The sequence below is a fragment of the Bos taurus genome, chromosome 21 (assembly GCF_002263795.3).
Source record: "Bos taurus isolate L1 Dominette 01449 registration number 42190680 breed Hereford chromosome 21, ARS-UCD2.0, whole genome shotgun sequence".
NCBI lineage: Eukaryota > Metazoa > Chordata > Mammalia > Artiodactyla > Bovidae > Bos > Bos taurus.
Genome location: NC_037348.1, coordinates 31,965,123 through 31,984,895, shown reverse-complemented (window position 1 = coordinate 31,984,895; position 19,773 = coordinate 31,965,123). Strand labels below are relative to the sequence as shown.

The 19,773-nt window shown below is 37.6% G+C and overlaps 1 protein-coding gene across 4 annotated transcripts in view; it reads left to right on the top strand.

The window, feature by feature from the left end:
* Positions 1-19,773, top strand: part of SCAPER (S-phase cyclin A associated protein in the ER) — a 423,604-nt gene that overhangs the window by 35,106 nt on the left and 368,725 nt on the right. For all 4 annotated transcript variants that reach the window (XM_010817116.3, XM_010817115.3, XM_059879316.1 and 1 more), the window contains exons 3-4: positions 974-1,091; positions 16,208-16,278. In XM_010817116.3, coding sequence (XP_010815418.2) covers positions 974-1,091; positions 16,208-16,278 — 189 coding nt within the window. The remainder of the gene's footprint in view (positions 1-973; positions 1,092-16,207; positions 16,279-19,773) is intronic.

Sequence of the window (19,773 nt, the reverse complement as noted above, 5' to 3'; positions counted from 1 at the left end):
TAAGAGTTTATATTGGCAAGAACCAGAAGAGAGGATGAACACACCATTAATGTTGGACTAGGATTTTGGGCTGGACCCAGTAGGGAACTCTCTTCAGAAGGCAGTAGATTGCCCACATGGAGTTAGGGTTGGGCAAGGAGGCTGCATCCTTATGCTCATAGGCATGCTCTAGAGCTCTTTTATTTTCATAGATTCTTAGCTTAGAAAAGTGGACTATTTTGGTATAGTGTTCATTTGTGGGAAGGTAATTTGATTTTGGGACTTGCTAATAGGACTTGCTAATAGGACTGGGCTTCCATTTGCCCAGGGTCTTGGTGCGGCTGAACCTGTAGGCTAGTGTTGCTTTCAGCTGTTTAGGACTAGAGAAAGCAAGAACACACACACACACACACACACACACACACACACACACACAACATTGTGTGCAGGAGGGCAGAGTTTTAAATTTTGCAACTTAATTTGTAAGTTTATAAGAATTATTGTTTAGATTCTCAATAACTTAGAGATAAAATTATGCAGTGGAAATTTACAACTGAGTGAAGATTTAGTTTAGCATTATCCATAGGGGGAAAAAAGACATCTTGAAAAAACATTTTATGTTGTGGAGAGCTTTCAAAGGAAATATGTAGCATGTTTGTAAAAACTATGTCTTAACCTGTTGATACATAATGAGGAGTGGTGCTGAAATGGATACACAGCAGTGTTTATGCTCCTTAGGACACTTTTTTAAATCTTAGGTTGAATTTATTCTTAAAATGATTTATTTTTAAAGTTGTAAAATTCAGTCTTGTAAGATTTTAGAACTGAAAAAGATGTGTGCCTTACTCTTATTTCTGTTTAAGCACCTTTCTGATCCCAAATTAGTTTTAACTGTTTTCTTTCTGAGAAAAGAAGAGTAATGATGAATTTGTTTGCCAACTGTATTTTGTATGTTGACCAACAGACTAATGCATGTTCTCTTATCTGTGCAAAGGCTTCATTCCAGCGCTCCAACAGTCATGACAAAGTAAGGAGAATAGTTGCAGAGGAGGGTCGCACAGCAAGAAACCTAATAGCTTGGAGTGTTCCACTGGAAAGCAAAGATGATGATGGTATGTACTTTAAAAAGTTTCATTTTTGTTGTGAATTAGAAGATATATTTAGTCTTTAACAGTAGGCGGACTGAAAACTGTTTACAGTTAGAAGTCGTGGGCAATTAGTATGTATGAAATAATTTTTAACTGCTTTTTAAATCTTACCTAATATGCAAATGTAAATGACATAGTTTCAGATTCATACAGGGACGAAATTGGGTGTGTGGTTATGACTGGCAGATGGGTTTTCTTTAAAAATATTCATTTATTTATTTGGCTGTGCCAGGTCTTAGGTATGGCACACAGGATCTTAATTGCATCACGAGAGGTGTTGCAGCGCCGAGCTCCAGAGCATGTGGACTCAGTAATTGTGGCACGTGGGCTTGGTTGCTCTGCAGCATATGGGATCTTGTAAGGCTTCTCAGACTAGGGATGGAACCTGCATCCTCTGCATTGCAAGGTGGATTCTTCACCACTGCACCACCAGCAAAGTCCAGCAGATTAGTTTTTTTAAAAGTTATAGGAGATTTAGATTTTTTTCTTTTATTAAATCCTTCTTATAGGTTTAAAAAACTCTTTGTATTTACCGTGATTAGATACAATTTGATGTAATGGTTTAGAAAATAAAACGCATTTCTTTTACTTCTCATTATTATTTGAACTAGAAAAAGTGTCTTCTCTCTTCAGTCTGTGGAGTTCAATGTCTAGCAGTGTCAGCTTCGCCTAGATCCTAGAGATCTAGAGGATTGAATAGGGGATGCAGGAAACAGGATGTTGGAGTGTGCCAAAGTAGATCTCACTTTGAAATTTCCTGAAGGCTTGTAGGGTAGGTAGTACTGCAGCCTTGGATTTGTATGATTTTTTTTTTCTTGGTTAGATTAGCTATGTATTTTAGGAGGGAAACTCCGGGAGATGGTGAAGGACAGAGAAACCTGGAGTGCTGCAGTCTGTGGGGTTGCAAAGAGTCAGACACAACTGAGCGACTGAACAACAACAACAACTACAAAAATTACGTTGTGTTCTTTTCATTGCATCATAGGAGCACATGATGTTGGTTTATCTTGTTGCTAGTGATGTCAGCTTTAGTCACTTGGTTAAGGTTTTGCCCAAGTTTCTCTGGTGTTAAGTAACAAATTATTTCTTTTGTAGTTAGTAATTTGTGGTAAGGTAGTTTTAGAATATGTAAATACCCTGTTTCTCTTGAGATAGTCTACCCACTGCTTTTAGCTTCCTTTGATAATTCTAAATTTAATAAGTTGCTGCTCTGGTGGTTACAAAGTGGTGATATGCTAGTCCCATTGTTCCTTTACTGTTTGCTGGTTAACATTCTAGTGTAAGGAAGAGCTTTCCTTATCCCTCTTTGTATTTAGAAAGCATTTTTATGTATTTTAGAAAGCTTTTATAGACTCATGGTTTCTTAGTTAATGAATTATAATCCATCACTCTTGTTTTGAGGGTTAAATTTTTTCTAGATTTGTCTAGTTGAAGATCTGTTAAGCTGGCTCATTTCTACTTGCCATATTCTTACTCTCTGAGAATATCCTTACACAGTGGGATGTTTCAAGCTATACAGGAATTCACCTAAGTTTATATTCTTTATTTATTTTATGTTTGCATTTTTTACACTTTGCTGCTGCTGCTGCTGCTAAGTCGCTTCAGTCGTGTCCGACTCTGTGTGACCCCATAGACGGCAGCCCGCCAGGCTCCCCCATCCCTGGGATTCTCCAGGCAAGAACAGGGGAGTGGGTTACCATTTCCTTCTCCAGTGCATGAAAGTGAAAAGTGAAAGTGAAGTCGCTCAGTCGTGTCCGACTCTTCGCGACTCCATGGACTGCAGCCCACCAGGCTCCTCTGTCCATGGGATTTTCCAGGCAAGAGTATTGGAGTTTACTTAAATTTTAAAACTTAAATTTTCTTTAAAATCTTATTTTTAAATTTATTTTTATCTTTTTACATTTATAACTTTGATCCATTTGCAGTTTATTCTTATATATATATGGATCTAATTTTATCTTTTTCAATATGGATAACAAGTTGTCCCAGGATCACTTACTATAAAGTCTGTCTTTGCTCTAGTTACTTGAGATGCCACCTTTATTGTAGATTGAATTTTCACGTGTACTTATATTTTTTTCTACTAGTTTATCTAATTCATGTGTGAGTGCCACATTATTTTAATTATATAGGCATTATGGTATTTTAAAATATCTGCTTGGACCAGTCCTTCCTTAGTAGCTTCTCATTGTCAGTCTTCCTAGATATTTTTAGAGAGTGGTTATTTTGAATCACAAAAACTATTAAATAGAAGGGAAGTTAAATTTTTCTTTTTAAATTTAGCTCTGTACTAGCTAAAATCTTCCTATGGAGATTACTATTACTTCATTTCTTTGAAAAATATGGCAATGTTATATCTAGTACAAAAGTAGCATGAAACCTAAAAATATGTTATGGTTGCTCTGTGTTATAATTTTATTAAGTTTTATTTTCTCAAAGTAATCTGAAGGTGATATTATTAAAATTGCTTCTACTCAAAAAAATAAAAGGAAAGAGAATATAATAATGAATCATATATCAGTATATCTGCTGCTACTGCTAAGTCACTTCAGTCGTGTCCGACTCTGTACGACCCCACAGACGGCAGCCCACCAGGCTCCCCCATCCCTGGGATTCTCCAGGCAAGAACACTGGAGTGGGTTGCCATTTCCTTCTCCAGTGCATGAAAGTGAAAAGTGAAAGTGAAGTCGCTCAGTTATGTCCAACTCTTAGCAACCCCATGGATCGCAGCCTTCCAGGCTCCTCCGTCCATGGGATTTTCCAGGCAAGAGTACTGGAGTGGAGTGCCATTGCCTTCTCCAATCAGTATATCTATGTATATCCTAATACTGCATGTAAGTATATAAAATATTGGCCAGTACAGTCTTAAAGCTTCATATATGCTTACTGCAAAATAACGAAAATAAGAGCATAGAGAACTAGAACTTTCTGAATATCTATAATAATGACAAGGGAAGAATGTTAATATCATAATTTTTAAAAAAGGGTTATTTTATATTGTTAAAATGTTGCCACTTACAGCATAATCTTTATTTTTGCTTTTTTAAAAAATAGTTCATTCTTTTATGGCTATATGCAGATATTTCTGAGGCTAATAATTCAGTTTTTAAAAGTTTTCTTCTGTTCTTTGTTTTATTCCTGTTTCCTTTGGTACTTGTTTTAAGCTGATTATTCTAATGGATATTCTAAAAAGCCTTCTGGTACATTCTTCTCTATGATGAAAGGATAAATAAACAGCTGTGTAGGGGAGTAAAGAGTTCTTTGCCTCTTTAGAGGTAGAGGCAAAGAACCCTGGGAGAACAGTGAGACAGGTCCACTGATGTGCAGATAAAGTGTTAGTAGGTGTTATGGCTCACTTCATTCTTACTGTTTCAGCTGTCCTGGTTCAAAATTATTTTGCAGAAAGGAAAGTTATTCTGTTGTACATTACAGAATTTTACTCCTGTTTTGGAATAACTCTCAAGAATAGAATGATTATAAAACAGTAGTGTCTTTCTTAAAAAGAGCAAGTGAGAAAGCTCTGTCTAACTGCAGAAATACAAAAGAACCAAGAATCTCCCTTTTCAAAATGAAACTATATTTCATAAATCAGATAAAACAGAAAATACTGAGTTTTTATTTTCTACTTAATTTATTTTTAAATGAAACAAAGATGAATATTTTTAATGATAAAAGGTACAATCCACAAAGAAGATAGATGTCATAAACCAGCAGAAACAAGATACATAAAGCAAATATCAAAAGAAATATAAGGGAAAAGATAAATATATATATAATCATAGTGAGACATATTAACATTTCTCTGAGAATATTTTATCAAATACAAAAAAATAAGAATAGGAGCATCTTAAATGATCTCATTAATACTTTATAATAGATTTCTATTTGTATTAATTTATATTAATCTTATATCCTCTACAAATATCTTTAAAATTTAGTATCTCATTCATTGTAGTTAGATGTCCATAGAACATTTAGAAAAACTGACCAAAAGGTAAATATTACTAAATTTCAAAAAGTAGAATTCTTTTTTTGTGTGTGATTCAGTTATACACATATATTATTTCTGAAATTATTTTCCATTATAAGTTACAAGATACAGAATATAGTTCCCCGTGAAAGTGAAAGTCACTGAGTCATGTCCAACTCTTCGCAACCCCATGGACTGTAGTCCACCAGGCTCCTCTGTCCATGAAATTCTCCAGGCAAGAATACTGGAGTGGGTTGCCATTTCTTTCTCCAGGGTAACTTCCCGACCCAGGGATCAAAACCGAGTCTCCTGCGTTACAGGCAGATTCTTTACTGTCTGAGCCACCAGGGAAGCCCTGTGCTATATAGTAAACCTTTATGGCTTGTTGCATATCTAATTTTTAAATTAGAAATCTAGCATTCTATTTATACTAAGTCAAACAAGTGATGAAGGTGAAAAAGGAGAGTGAAAAAGCTGGCTTAAAACTCAACATTCAAAAAACTAAGTTAATGGCATCTGGTCCCCTCACTTCATGGCGAATAGATCAAGAAACATTGGAAACAATGACAGACTTTATTTTCTTGGGCTCCGCAGATCACTGTGCATGGTGACTGCAGCCATGAAATTAAAAGACGCTGCCTCTTTGAAAGAAAGTCTATGACAAACCTAGACAGCATCTTAAAAAGCAGAGACATCATTTTGCCAGCAAAGGTCCGTCTAGTCAAGGCTGTGGTTTTCCTAGTAGTCGTGTACATATGTGAGAGTTGGACCATAAAGAAGGCTGAGGGCTGAAGAATTGATGTTTTTGAACTGTGATGTTGGAGAAGACTCTTGAGAATCCCTTGAACTGCAAGGAGATCATACTAGTCAACCCTAAAGGAAGTCAGTCCTGAATATTCATTGGAAGGACTGATGCTGAAGCTGAAGCTCTAATACTTTGGCCACCTGATGTGAAGACCTGATTTGTTAGAAAAGATCTTGATACTGGGAAAGATTGAAGGCAGCAGGAGAAGAGGACAACAAGGATCAGATGGTTGGATGACATCATTGACTCAGTGGACACGAGTTAGCGCAAACTCCGGGAGATGTTGAAGGACAGGGAAGCCTGGCGTGCTGCAGTCCATGGGGTCTCAGAGTCAGACACGACTGAGCAACTGAACAGCAAAAACAAGTGGAATCAAAATGTCACAAATTGGAGGAGGAGCTAAGATGGCGGAGGAGTAGGACGGGGAGAACACTTTCTCCCCCACAAATTCATCAAAAGAACATTTAAACGCCGAGTAAATTCCACAAAACGACTTCTGAATGTCGGCAGAGGACATCAGGCACCCAGAAAAGCAACCCAAGTCTTCGAAAGGAGGTAGGAAAAAATATAAAAGACAAAAAAAGGGACAAAAGAGGGAGGGACGGAGTTCCGTCCCGGGAAGGGAGTCTTAAAAAGAGAGAAGTTTCCAAACACCAGGAAACCTTCTCACTGCTGAATCTGTGCCGAGCCTTGGAAGCACAGAGGGCAACATAACAGGGAGTAAAAATAAATAAACAATTAAAGCCCGCACATTTCGAGCCCTACGGTAACTCCCCCAGCGGAGAAGCAGCGCAGATGCCTGCGTCCGCCATTAGCAAGCGGGGGCTGGGCAGGGAGGCGCGGCGCGGGCTGCATCATAAGAATCTGGCCTGAATACCCCTAGCGCTATCTGAGCGAAATAATTCGGGCTAGCAAACCAGACTGGGATATCTACCACGCGAAAAGCCAGCCCTAACCTATGACACTGCCAGGCCCGTGCACGGAACAAAGGACTGAACAGAGATAGCCAGCAGCAGACCATCCCCCTCCGGTGATAGGCAGCCAGAGCCGGAAGGGGACAATCGCAGCCCCAGAGAGACATTATCTATAAAACTGTAAGCAGGCTCCTTTGCTAACTAAAACTTCGTGGGGGTCTGGACGGTCAACATCTGCCTGAGAAGGTGTGCCAGTGCACACCTAGATAACCGAGCGGTGGGAGGGCGATAAGTCAGCAATCGCGCGCGCCAAACACTTCATCACCTGAGCTGGTCGGATCTGGAAAGAGCACAAAACGCAGGCCCAACCGAGAGTCTGTGCCTCTGAGCACAACCTGAGTGCCTGAACCTGAGCGGCTTGGACCTGGGAAGTACAGGCAGCCCAGGGCCGGCCACGGATGGTTCCCGGCGGAGCAACCTAGAGCCTGAGCAGTGTGGGCAGAGAGGCTACACGCGCCGGGGGGCGGGGAGAGGGGTGGGGGAGCGGGGCACAGACCCAGTGTGGCTGAGGCACTGCGAGCACACGGCAGTGTTATTTGTTTGCAGCATCACTCCCTACCGCCCCTCAGCGCGACTGAACAAGTAAGCCTAAAAAAAAAAAAAAAGTGTCCTCCACCGTCCCCTTTGTGTCAGGGCGGAAACCAGACCCTGAAGAGACCAGCAAACAGAAGAAGCTATAACAGAGGGAACAGCCTTGGAAGCTACAGGCAATAGATTAAAACCCTATGGTTACTACCAACTACAAAGGAAGGGGTCTATAGATCTTGAGAAATATAAGTCGGACCAAGGAACTAGCCAAAGATAAACTGAACCCACAATACTCAGAACAAAACCAGAGAAAGTCCTAGATATAGTTTTACTATTTGTACGATCGTTCTTTCTTTTTTTTTTAATTATTATTTTTAATTAAATTTTAAGTCTTCTATTATTCCTTTAATTTCCACTTTTATAACCGATTACTTTGCAAAAAAAGAAAAAGACCCTATTTTTTTTCTTAAAGCAAACATCATATATATATATTTTTATAATTTTTTTGACTTTTTTTTTCCCCTTCTCTTCTTTAACAGTGTATTTTTGTAATTCCAAACTCTACTCTAGATTTTTAATTTTAGCTTTTTGGTATTTGTTATCAATTTTGTACCTATAGTTTTTTTTTTTTTTATAATTTCTGTGACCCTTTTTTCTTTTTTCTTTTTCTCTGTTTCTTTCTCTTCTTCTTTTAAATAACATTGTATATCTGAAATTCCAAACTCTACTCTAGATTTTTAATTTATGCTTTTTGGTATTTCTTATCAATTTTTTACCTGTATTTTCTTTTTTATAATTTATGCGACTTTGTTTGTTCTTGTTTTTTTTTCTCTCTCTTTCTTTTTCTTCTTCTTTTTTTAACATTGTATTTTTTAAATTCCAAACTCTACTCTAGATTTTTAACTTTTGCTTTTTGGTATTAGTTATCAATTTTTGTACCTATATTTTCTTTATACTTTTCGTGACCTTGTTTGTTTTTGTTTGTTCGTTTTTTCTCTCTTTCTTTTCCTTCTTTTCTTTAACATCATATTTTTGAAATTCCAAACTATACTCTAGATTTTTAATTTTTGCTTTTATGTATTTGTTACCAATTTTGTACCTTTAAGAACCCAATATTCAGTACCCATTTTTCACTAGGGAGCGAGATTACTGGCTTAACTGCTCTCTCCCCCTTTGGACTCTCCTTTTTCTCCACTGGGTCGCCTGTGTCTCCTCCCTAACCCCTCTTTACTCTACCCAACTCTGTGAATTTCTGTGTGTTCCAGATGGTGGAGAACACTTAGGGAACTGATTACTGGCTGGATCTGTCTCCCTCCTTTTCATTCCCCCCATTTGTCCTCCTGACCACCTCTGCCACCTTCCTCCTTCTTCTCTTCTCTGTATAACTCTGTGAACAACTCTGAGCGGTCCAGTTGTGGAGTGCACATAAGGAAGAGATTACTGAATAGCCCACTCTCTCCTCTATTGATTCCACCTCATCTCATTCGGGTCACCTCTAACTCCCTCCTCACTCTTCTCTTCTCCATATAACGCTGTAAACCTCTCTGAGTGAAACAAGTTTCAGGGCAAGACATACCAAGCAAATTCTCCAGCAGCAAGGAACACAGCCCTGAGCTCCAAGATACAGGCAGCCCAAAGTCACCCCAAAACCATAGACATCCCATAACTCATTACTGGACATTTCATTGCACTCCAGAGAGAAGAAATATAGCTCCATGCACCAGAACACCGACACAAGCTTCCCTAACCAAGAAACCTTGACAAGCCACCTATACAAACCCACACAGAGCGAGGAAACGCCACAATAAAGAGAACTCCACAAACTGCCAGAATACAGAAAGGACACCCCAAACTCAGCAATTTAAACAAGATGAAGAGACAGAGGAATACCCAGCAGATAAAGGAACAGGATAAATGCCCACCAAACCAAACAAAAGAGGAAGAGATAGGGAATCTACCTGATAAAGAATTCCAAATAATGATGGTGAAATTGATCCAAAATCTTGAAATCAAAATGGAATCACAGATAAATAGCTTGGAGACAAAGATTGAGAAGATGCAAGAAAGGTTTAACAAGGACCTAGAAGAAATAAAAGACAGTCAATATATAATGAATAATGCAATAAATGAAATTAAAAACACTCTGGAGGCAACAAATAGTAGAATAACAGAGGCAGAAGATAGGATTAGTGAATTAGAAGATAGAATGGTAGAAATAAATGAATCAGAGAGGATAAAAGAAAAATGAATTAAAAGAAATGAGGACAATCTCAGAGACCTCCAGGACAATATTAAATGCTACAACATTCGAATCGTAGGGGTCCCAGAAGAAGAAGACAAAAAGAAAGACCATGAGAAAATACTTGAAGAGAGAATAGTTGAAAACTTCCCTAAAATGGGGAAGGAAATAATCACCCAAGTCCAAGAAACCCAGAGAGTCCCAAACAGGATAAACCCAAGGCGAAACACCCCAAGACACATATTAATCAAATTAACAAAGATCAAACACAAAGAACAAATATTAAAAGCAGCAAGGGAAAAACAACAAATAACACACAAGGGAATTCCCATAAGGCTAACAGCTGATCTTTCAATAGAAACTCTTCAAGCCAGGAGGGAATGGCAAGACATACTTAAAGTGATGAAAGAAAATAACATACAGCCCAGATTATTGTACCCAACAAGGATCTCATTCAAATATGAGGGAGAAATCAAAAGCTTTTCAGACAAGCAAAAGCTGAGAGAATACAGCACCACCAAACCAGCTCTCCAACAAATACTAAAGGATATTCTCTAGACAGGAAACACAAAAACGGTGTATAAACTCGAACCCAAAACAATAAAGTAAATGGCAATGGGATCATACTTATCAGTAATTACCTTAAATGTAAATGGGTTGAATGCCCCAACCAAAAGACAAAGACTGGCTGAATGGATAAAAAAACAAGACCCCTACATATGTTGTCTACAAGAGACCCACCTCAAAACAGGGGACACATACAGACTGAAAATGAAGGGCTGGAAAAAGATTTTCCATGCAAATAGGGACCAAAAGAAAGCAGGAGTAGCAATACTTATATCAGATAAAATAGACTTTAAAACAAAGGCTGTGAAAAGAGACAAAGATGGTCACTACATAATGATCAAAGGATCAATCCAAGAAGAAGATATAACAATTATATATGCACCCAACACGGGAGCGCCGCAATATGTAAGACAAATGCTAACAAGTATGAAAGGAGAAATTAACAATAACACAATAATAGTGGGAGACTTTAATACCCCACTCACACCTATGGATAGATCAACTAAACAGAAAATTAACAAGGAAACACAAACGTTAAACAATACAATAGACCAGTTAGACCTAATTGATATCTATAGGACATTTCATCCCAAAACAATGAATTTCACCTTTTTCTCAAGCGCACATGGAACCTTCTCCAGGATAGATCGCATCCTGGGCCATAAATCTAGCCTTGGTAAATTCAAAAAAATAGAAATCATTCCAAGCATCTTTTCTGACCACAATGCAGTAAGATTAGATCTCAATTACAGGAGAAAAACTATTAAAAATTCCAACATATGGAGGCTGAACAACACGCTGCTGAATAACCAACAAATCACAGAAGAAATCAAAAAAGAAATCAAAATTTGCATAGAAACGAATGAAAATGAAAACACAACAACCCAAAACCTGTGGGACACTTTAAAAGCAGTCCTAAGGGGAAAGTTCATAGCAATACAGGCATACCTCAAGAAACAAGAAAAAAGTCAAATAAATAACCTAACCCTACACCTAAAGCAACTGGAAAAGGAAGAAATGAAGAACCCCAGGGTTAGTAGAAGGAAAGAAATCTTAAAAATTAGAGCAGAAATAAATGAAAAAGAAACAAAAGAGACCATAGCAAAAATCAACAAAGCCAAAAGCTGGTTCTTTGAAAGGATAAATAAAATTGACAAACCATTAGCCAGACTCATCAAGAAACAAAGGGAGAAAAATCAAATCAATAAAATTAGTAATGAAAATGGAGAGATCACAACAGACAACACAGAAATACAAAGGATCATAAGAGACTACTATCAACAATTATATGCCAATAAAATGGACAATGTGGAAGAAATGGACAAATTCTTAGAAAAGTACAACTTTCCAAAACTGGACCAGGAAGAAATAGAAAATCTTAACAGACCCATCACAAGCACGGAAATTGAAACTGTAATAAAAAATCTTCCAGCAAACAAAAGCCCAGGTCCAGACGGCTTCACAGCTGAATTCTACCAAAAATTTAGAGAAGAGCTAACACCTATCCTGCTCAAACTCTTCCAGAAAATTGCAGAGGAAGGTAAACTTCCAAACTCATTCTATGAGGCCACTATCACCCTAATACCAAAACCTGACAAGGATCCCACAAAAAAAGAAAACTACAGGCCAATATCACTGATGAACATAGATGCAAAAATCCTTAACAAAATTCTAGCAATCAGAATCCAACAACACATTAAAAAGATCATACACCATGACCAAGTGGGCTTTATCCCAGGGATGCAAGGATTCTTCAATATCCGCAAATCAATCAATGTAATACACCACATTAACAAATTGAAAAATAAAAACCATATGATTATCTCAATAGATGCAGAGAAAGCCTTTGACAAAATTCAACATCCATTTATGATAAAAACTCTCCAGAAAGCAGGAATAGAAGGAACATACCTCAACATAATAAAAGCTATATATGACAAACCCACAGCAAACATTATCCTCAATGGTGAAAAATTGAAAGCATTTCCTCTAAAGTCAGGAACAAGACAAGGGTACCCACTTTCACCATTACTATTCAACATAGTTTTGGAAGTTTTGGCCACAGCAGTCAGAGCAGAAAAATAAAAGAAATCCAAATTGGAAAAGAAGAAGTAAAACTCTCACTATTTGCAGATGACATGATCCTCTACATAGAAAACCCTAAAGACTCCACCAGAAAATTACTAGAACTAATCAATGATTATAGTAAAGTTGCAGGATATAAAATCAACACACAGAAGTCCCTTGCATTCCTATACACTAATAATGAGAAAACAGAAAGAGAAATTAAGGAAACAATTCCATTCACCATTGCAACGGAAAGAATAAAATACTTAGGAATATATCTACCTAAAGAAACTAAAGACCTATATATAGAAAACTATAAAACACTGGTGAAAGGAATCAAAGAGGACACTAATAGCTGGAGAAATATACCATGTTCATGGATTGGAAGAATCAATATAGTGAAAATGAGTATACTACCCAAAGCAATTTATAGATTCAATGCAATCCCTATCAAGCTACCAACAGTATTCTTCACAGAGCTAGAACAAACAATTTCACAATTTGTATGGAAATACAAAAAACCTCGAATAGCCAAAGCGATCTTGAGAAAGAAGAATGGAACTGGAGGAATCAACCTACCTGACTTCAGGCTGTATTACAAAGCCACAGTTATCAAGACAGTATGGTACTGGCACAAAGACAGAAATATTGATCAATGGAACAAAATAGAAAGCCCAGAGATAAATCCACGCACATATGGACACCTTATCTTTGACAAAGGAGGCAAGAATATACAATGGATTAAGGACAATCTCTTTAACAAGTGGTGCTGGGAAAACTGGTCAACCACTTGTAAAAGAATGAAACTAGAACACTTTCTAACACCATACACAAAAATAAACTCAAAATGGACTAAAGATCTCAACGTAAGACCAGAAACTATAAAACTCCTAGAGGAGAACATAGGCAAAACACTCTCTGACGTACATCACAGCAGGATCCTCTATGACCCACCTCCCAGAATATTGGAAATAAAAGCAAAAATAAACAAATGGGACCTAATTAAACTTAAAAGCTTCTGCACAACAAAGGGAACTATTAGCAAGGTGAAAAGGCAGCCTTCAGAATGGGAGAAAATAATAGCAAATGAAGCAACTGACAAACAACTAATCTCAAAAATATACAAGCAACTCCTACAGCTCAACTCCAGAAAAATAAATGACCCAATCAAAAAATGGGCCAAAGAACTAAATAGACATTTCTCCAAAGAAGACATACAGATGGCTAACAAACACATGAAAAGATGCTCAACATCACTCATTATCAGAGAAATGCAAATCAAAACCACTATGAGGTACCATTTCACGCCAGTCAGAATGGCTGCGATCCAAAAGTCTACAAGCAATAAATTCTGAAGAGGGTGTGGAGAAAAGGGAACTCTCTTACACTGTTGGTGGGAATGCAAACTAGTACAGCCACTATGGAGAACAGTGTGGAGATTCCTTAAAAAACTGGAAATAGAACTGCCTTATGATCCAGCAATCCCACCGCTGGGCATACACACTGAGGAAACCAGAAGGGAAAGAGACACGTGCACCCCAATGTTCATCGCAGCACTGTTTATAATAGCCAGGACATGGAAGCAACCTAGATGCCCATCAGCAGATGAATGGATAAGAAAGCTGTGGTACATATACACAATGGAGTATTACTCAGCCATTAGAAAGAATTCATTTGAATTAGTTCTAATGAGATGGATGAAACTGGAACCTATTATACAGAGTGAAGTAAGCCAGAAAGAAAAACACCAATACAGTATACTAATGCATATATATGGAATTTAGAAAGATGGTAACAATAACCCTGTGTACGAGACAGCAAAAGAGACACTGATGTATAGATCAGTCTTATGGACCCTGTGGGAGAGGGAGAGGGTGGGGAGATTTGGAAGAATGGCATTGAAACATGTATAATATCATGTATGAAACGAGTCACCAGTCCAGGTTCGATGCATGATACTGGATGCTTGGGGCTGGTGCACTGGGACGACCCAGAGGGAAGGTATGGGGAGGGAGGAGGGAGGAGGGTTCAGGATGGGGAACACAGGTATACCTGTGGCAGATTCATTTTGGTATTTGGCAAAACTAATACAATATTGTAAAGTTTAAAAATAAAATTAAAAAAAAAAAGAAAAAAACACAAAATGTCACAAATTTTTTGTTAGGCAAAAATTCCTAAGTTTTATAAAATATATATTATGCATATTATTTATACAAGAGCTTTTCTACTACACTTGATAAAGTCTTCAGAAAGAACATAAAGAAAGAGGGAGAAATTTGAAAACGTAAACTAAATGAAATGGGAGCACTGAATATGAAATAGAAAAAGTGAGACAAACTAGATAAAAGTAAAGATCCTCATATAGTCCAGTTGTTTAGAAAAACATCTGGAGCTCTAGTGAAGGAAAAAAATACCTGGGCGTTTATATTTTTCAAAAAATTCCAAGATGATCTGATATGCATCTCGATTTTAAAAAGTGATTACAGGTTTTTCTATTAAATGGTAGTTTTGGTGATAAAGAATTCTATTATTTTTCCATTTACCAATCATTATAGTGAAGTCACTCAGTCGTGTCCGACTCTTTGCGACCCCATGGACAGTAGCCAACCAGGTTCCTCTGTCCATGGGATTTTCCAGGCAAGAGTACTGGAGTGGGTTGCCATTTCCTTCTCCAGGGGATCTTCCCAACTCAGGGATCGAACCTGGGTCTCCTGCATTGTAGGCAGATGCTTTAACGTCTGAGCCACCAGGGAAGTCCCATCATTATACAATGGCATTAAGTGAGTAATAATTACAGAATCACAATAATGAAAGATATTTATCAGTTTTCAAAATCAATAGCCAGACAAAAAAATAAAAGATAATTACAATTGCAAGCCATAATGGGAACATGATTAACCTAACATTATAAAATAATTACATACAATTTGGGGGGTCAAGCATAGTGACCAGGAAATACTGAGTTTTTAAGTGTTAAAAAAATGTGTCCTTAATTTTATTGTCAAAATAAAATTTGAATTCAAAACGTATTTTCAAAAGAGTTGTATGTAAGTTGAAGGGTATCACTCATTTGGCTTTGTTTTTAAATTGTCAGACTATCTGATTTTTTCCTGTTCTAAGAAAGCCAGTCAATTAAAACAGTCTCTCGTACCTTGGAAATTTGTTTTTTATTATATCTGTAGTTCATGTTGGCCAGTTCAGTTTAGTCGCTTAGTCATGTCTTACTCTTTGCGACCCCATGGACTGCAGCACTCCAGGCCTCCCTGTCCATTGCCAGCTCCCGGAGTTTACTGAAACTTATGTCCACTGAGTCGGTGATGCCATCCAACCATCTCATCCTTTGTCGTCCCCTTCTCCTCCCGCCTTCAATCTTTCCCAGCATCAGGGTCTTTTCAAATGAGTCGGTTCTTCACATCAGGTGGCCAAAGTATTGGAGTTTCAGCTTCAACATCAGTCCTTCCAATGAACACCCAGGGCTGATCTCCTTTAGGATGGACTAGTTGGATCTCCTTGCAGTCCAGGGGACTCTCAAGAGTCTTCTCCAACACCACAGTTCAAAAGTATCAATTCTTCTGCGCTCAGCTTTCTTTGTAGTCCAGCTCTCACATCCATACATGACTACTGGCAAAACCATAGCTTTGACTAGACGGACCTTTGTTGGCAAAGTAATCTCTGTTTTTGAATATGCTGTCTAGGTTGGGCATAACTTTCCTTCCAAGGAGTAAGCGTCTTTTAATTTCATGGCCGCAGTTACCATCTGCAGTGATTTTTGAGCCCCCCAAAATAAAGTCTGCCACTGTTTCCACCATGTATAGATTAGTCTGTGGTCTGTAGAAGGGGATTAGGTGTTAGTATGCCTGGAAGATTTGCATAGCTCAGTTTTATATTATCTGTTTGTTGATCTATATATTTATCTATTTTTGCCTTAAGGAAAATCTAAATGTCAAACTGGTGGAAAATCAAAGAGGACAATTCAAGGCACTCATAAAACATCAAAACAGGTACAGCATGTATAACTTTATTTTTTTGTTTTTAATTTCAGTTATAAATCTACTTTTTCAGGATTTGGATATTATGTTTTATCTTCATATAAAAATTTAATGGAACAACTTTTAACAAATGTGTATAGCATATTATGTGTCTAACTTGTACTAAATACATAGATTAATGTGCTTCTTATAACAACCCTTTGATGTTATAGGCATTATTATTATCTTCATGAGGAAACTAGGTAGAGAGAATTTATGTAACTTACTAGTATGTAACACAGCCAAGATTTGAACCCATTCTATCACTTTCTACATTTTACACTCTTAACTCCTCTGTGGCACATTCCATATTTGTGAGTTCTTCTATGATCTATTTTCTCAGTATAATGATGCCTTTCAATTGTAGGATAATCAAGATGTATTGAATCTAAAATTTTTTCAAATTATTCTACTAGATTCTTAGAACACAAGCCTACCTTATTTTTAAAAATGTTTTTGCATATTTATGCTGCTGCTGCTAAGTCGCTTCAGTCGTGTCCGACTCTGTGCGACCCCATAGACAGCAGCCCACCAGGCTCCCCCGTCCCTGGGACTCTCCAGGCAAGAACACTGGAGTGGGTTGCCATTTCCTTCTCCAATGCAAGAAAGTGAAAAGTGAAAGTGAAGTCGCTCAGTCATGTCCAACTCTTAGTGACTCCATGGACTGCAGCCTACCAGGCTCCTCCATCCATGGGATTTTCCAGGCAAGAGTGCTGAAGTGGGGTGCCATCGCCTTCTCCATTGCATATTTATAGTTAGCTTTGTAATCTATGGGTATTTTATCTGACCTTTTCATACAATTTTAGTTTGATGTTATCAAATATATCAATATGTATTATGTAAACCAAAAACTATGCATAAGGAAAACATGGACTTATAATCAAGGTGACATTGTGAGTCCATAAAATATTCTCCACTTATCACACACAAGAGGCATAAATGATAAAATATATTTTTTAGTGTGTAATATTCAGCAGCTAATTTCCACAAGGTTTTTTTCTTTTTTTTTTAATTTATTTTTAAATTTGCTCTACCATATTGAGTTGGTTTCTGCCATACAGTATTTTTTTTTAATTAAAGAGACAAAGGATTTTCAAAAATAAAATAAAAATCCCAGTGGATTAGGAGTAAAACAAACAAAAATATTCACAGGTAAATGGAGTTGGGGACACACACTTACTAGACAAGTCCTATGGGATAAGGAAGGCTGAAACACCCTGACTGTAGTGGGAAAACAGATCCAGACTCATGGTATAAAACTTTAGGTTTGTGCAGTGTTCTGCACTAGGAGACAAAAAATGCTACAATCTGCCTGGGGTTGTGGCCTGTGATAATTGACATCTGAAGCAATAAAAGAGAGTGGCCCTCTGGCTCATGACTAAGTCAGCTATATTCTTGAAGGCTGAGAGCTTAAAGTCCCCAATAAAAGACCTCTGAAAGTGGGACCATGGTGGGCCAGATGATGGTAACCGTAAAACCAGTACACATGTAGTGAGCGTGAGCGAAGTGAAAAACTAAAGTAAAAGAAACAACACAAAATAAGGTTGCAAAATAAAATATCAGAGCACATGAGAAAAATATAAGATGTAAACAACACATTCCACAAATGAGAGATGAGGTAATGAAAAAAGGTCACTTTTCAGCAGTCTGTTTGTTTATTATTTTTGGCTGTGCTGGGTCTTCATTGCCGTGTGGGCTTTTCTCTGGTTGTGGCCAGTGGGGCTACTCTCTAGTTGTGGTGTGTGGGCTTCTCACTGCAGTGGCTTCTCTCGTTACAGAGCACAGGCTCTAGAGCACATGGGCTTCAGTAGTTTTGGGCTCTGGAGCATAAGCTAAATATATAAGCCTGTGTGGCACACGGGCTTAGTTCTCAGAGGCACGTGGATCTTCCCCGAACAGGGATTGAACCCATGTCTCCTGCGTTGCCAGGTGGATTCTTTACTATGAGCCATCAGGGAAAGCCCATAAGGTCGTTTTTTGAAAGAAGATTTTCAAATAAATGAGTTTAAATTCCTCAAAGGAAAGATGAAATAAAAAAAGGAAAATTCTGAAATAAAAGATGGATGTTAATTTTGAACATTTATAGATAAAAGTGAACATGTTAGAAATGAAAATGTTAGTGAAATTTTTAAAACCTACAATTAGTAAGGATAAATTATATTGAAAAAAGAGATTAAAGAGAGAATTTACAAATTGAAAGATATTACTTAAGAGGATTTAGAACATATCTCAGAGAACTGAAGGGATGGAAAATAGGAAGGAGGAATTGATTGAGAAATTCTAAGATATGCCTTCTAGGACTTTTGAAATAGAGGATGAGTAGTGGGCATGCAATATTTGGAGAAAATACTGTTGACATTTTCCTTACTTTGAGTTCTCAAGAGGGTAACTGTAGAGCTGAGCAGGCTAAATAAAAATAGATTTATACTTAGATATATTGTAGAGAAGGGCTGTGGTAAAGAAACTGCCTGCCAGTCCAGGATCCCCTGGAGGAGGAAATGGCAACCCACTCATGGACAGAAAGAGTTGCACAGAGTCAAACATGACTGAGCAACTTAGCATCCATGCACATTCTAGAGAACTGGCAAAATGTTAGAGTTAAGGATAAAATTCTTAAAAACCCCAGAAAGTGAACAAAACCACAGAGGAATAACAATAACCCTTGTTATGAACAAAAGAAGAGTGGAGCAATATCTGCAGTTATAAGGTGAAATAACCTTTATTCGAGAATTCTGTGCCCATTCAAATGATAATTCACGTGCAAGAGTGAAATAAAGCCATTTTTAGATGTACAAATGCTAAGGGTTTGCCACCTACAGACCGTTAATGAAAGGACTATTAAAGATATACTTCAGCAAAGAAGAAAAGGTAACCTGGAGGAGGGAGCTAGATAAAAAGGTAGCTGTAAAATATGTCAGTAAATCTCATTAACTATTGATGTTTTTAAAAAACACACAGTTAAATTTAGAAAGGTGGAGATACAATCTTAAACAATATTAAGACATAGAAGATAGATTGTAGGAGTTTGGAGGGAAGTTAGTGTGATAAAATCCTTGTCTTCTTTAAGAAGGAGTCTTTGTTTGCGGCTGGCTACTAAAGGAAGAAAACAAGTGGGCAGGATTTCCAAATAAACAGAGGAAAAGAGAAAGTGAATAAACCAAAGCTTACCCACTCCAGTATTCTTGGGCTTCCCTGGTGGCTCAGATGGTAAAGAATCTTTTTGCAATTCAGGAGACCTGGGTTCGATCTCTGGATGGGGAAGATCCCCTGCAGAAGGGAGTGGCTGCCGACTCCAGTATTCTTGCCTGGAGAATTCCATGGACTGTATAGTCATGGGGTTGCAAAGAGTCAGACACGACTGAGTGACTTTCACTTTCAACTAAATAGAAGACAAGAAAAAAAGGAAAAATCATAGTAAGTGAAAAACACGAAAGATAGTGGTAGATATTAAATATAAATATTTTAGCA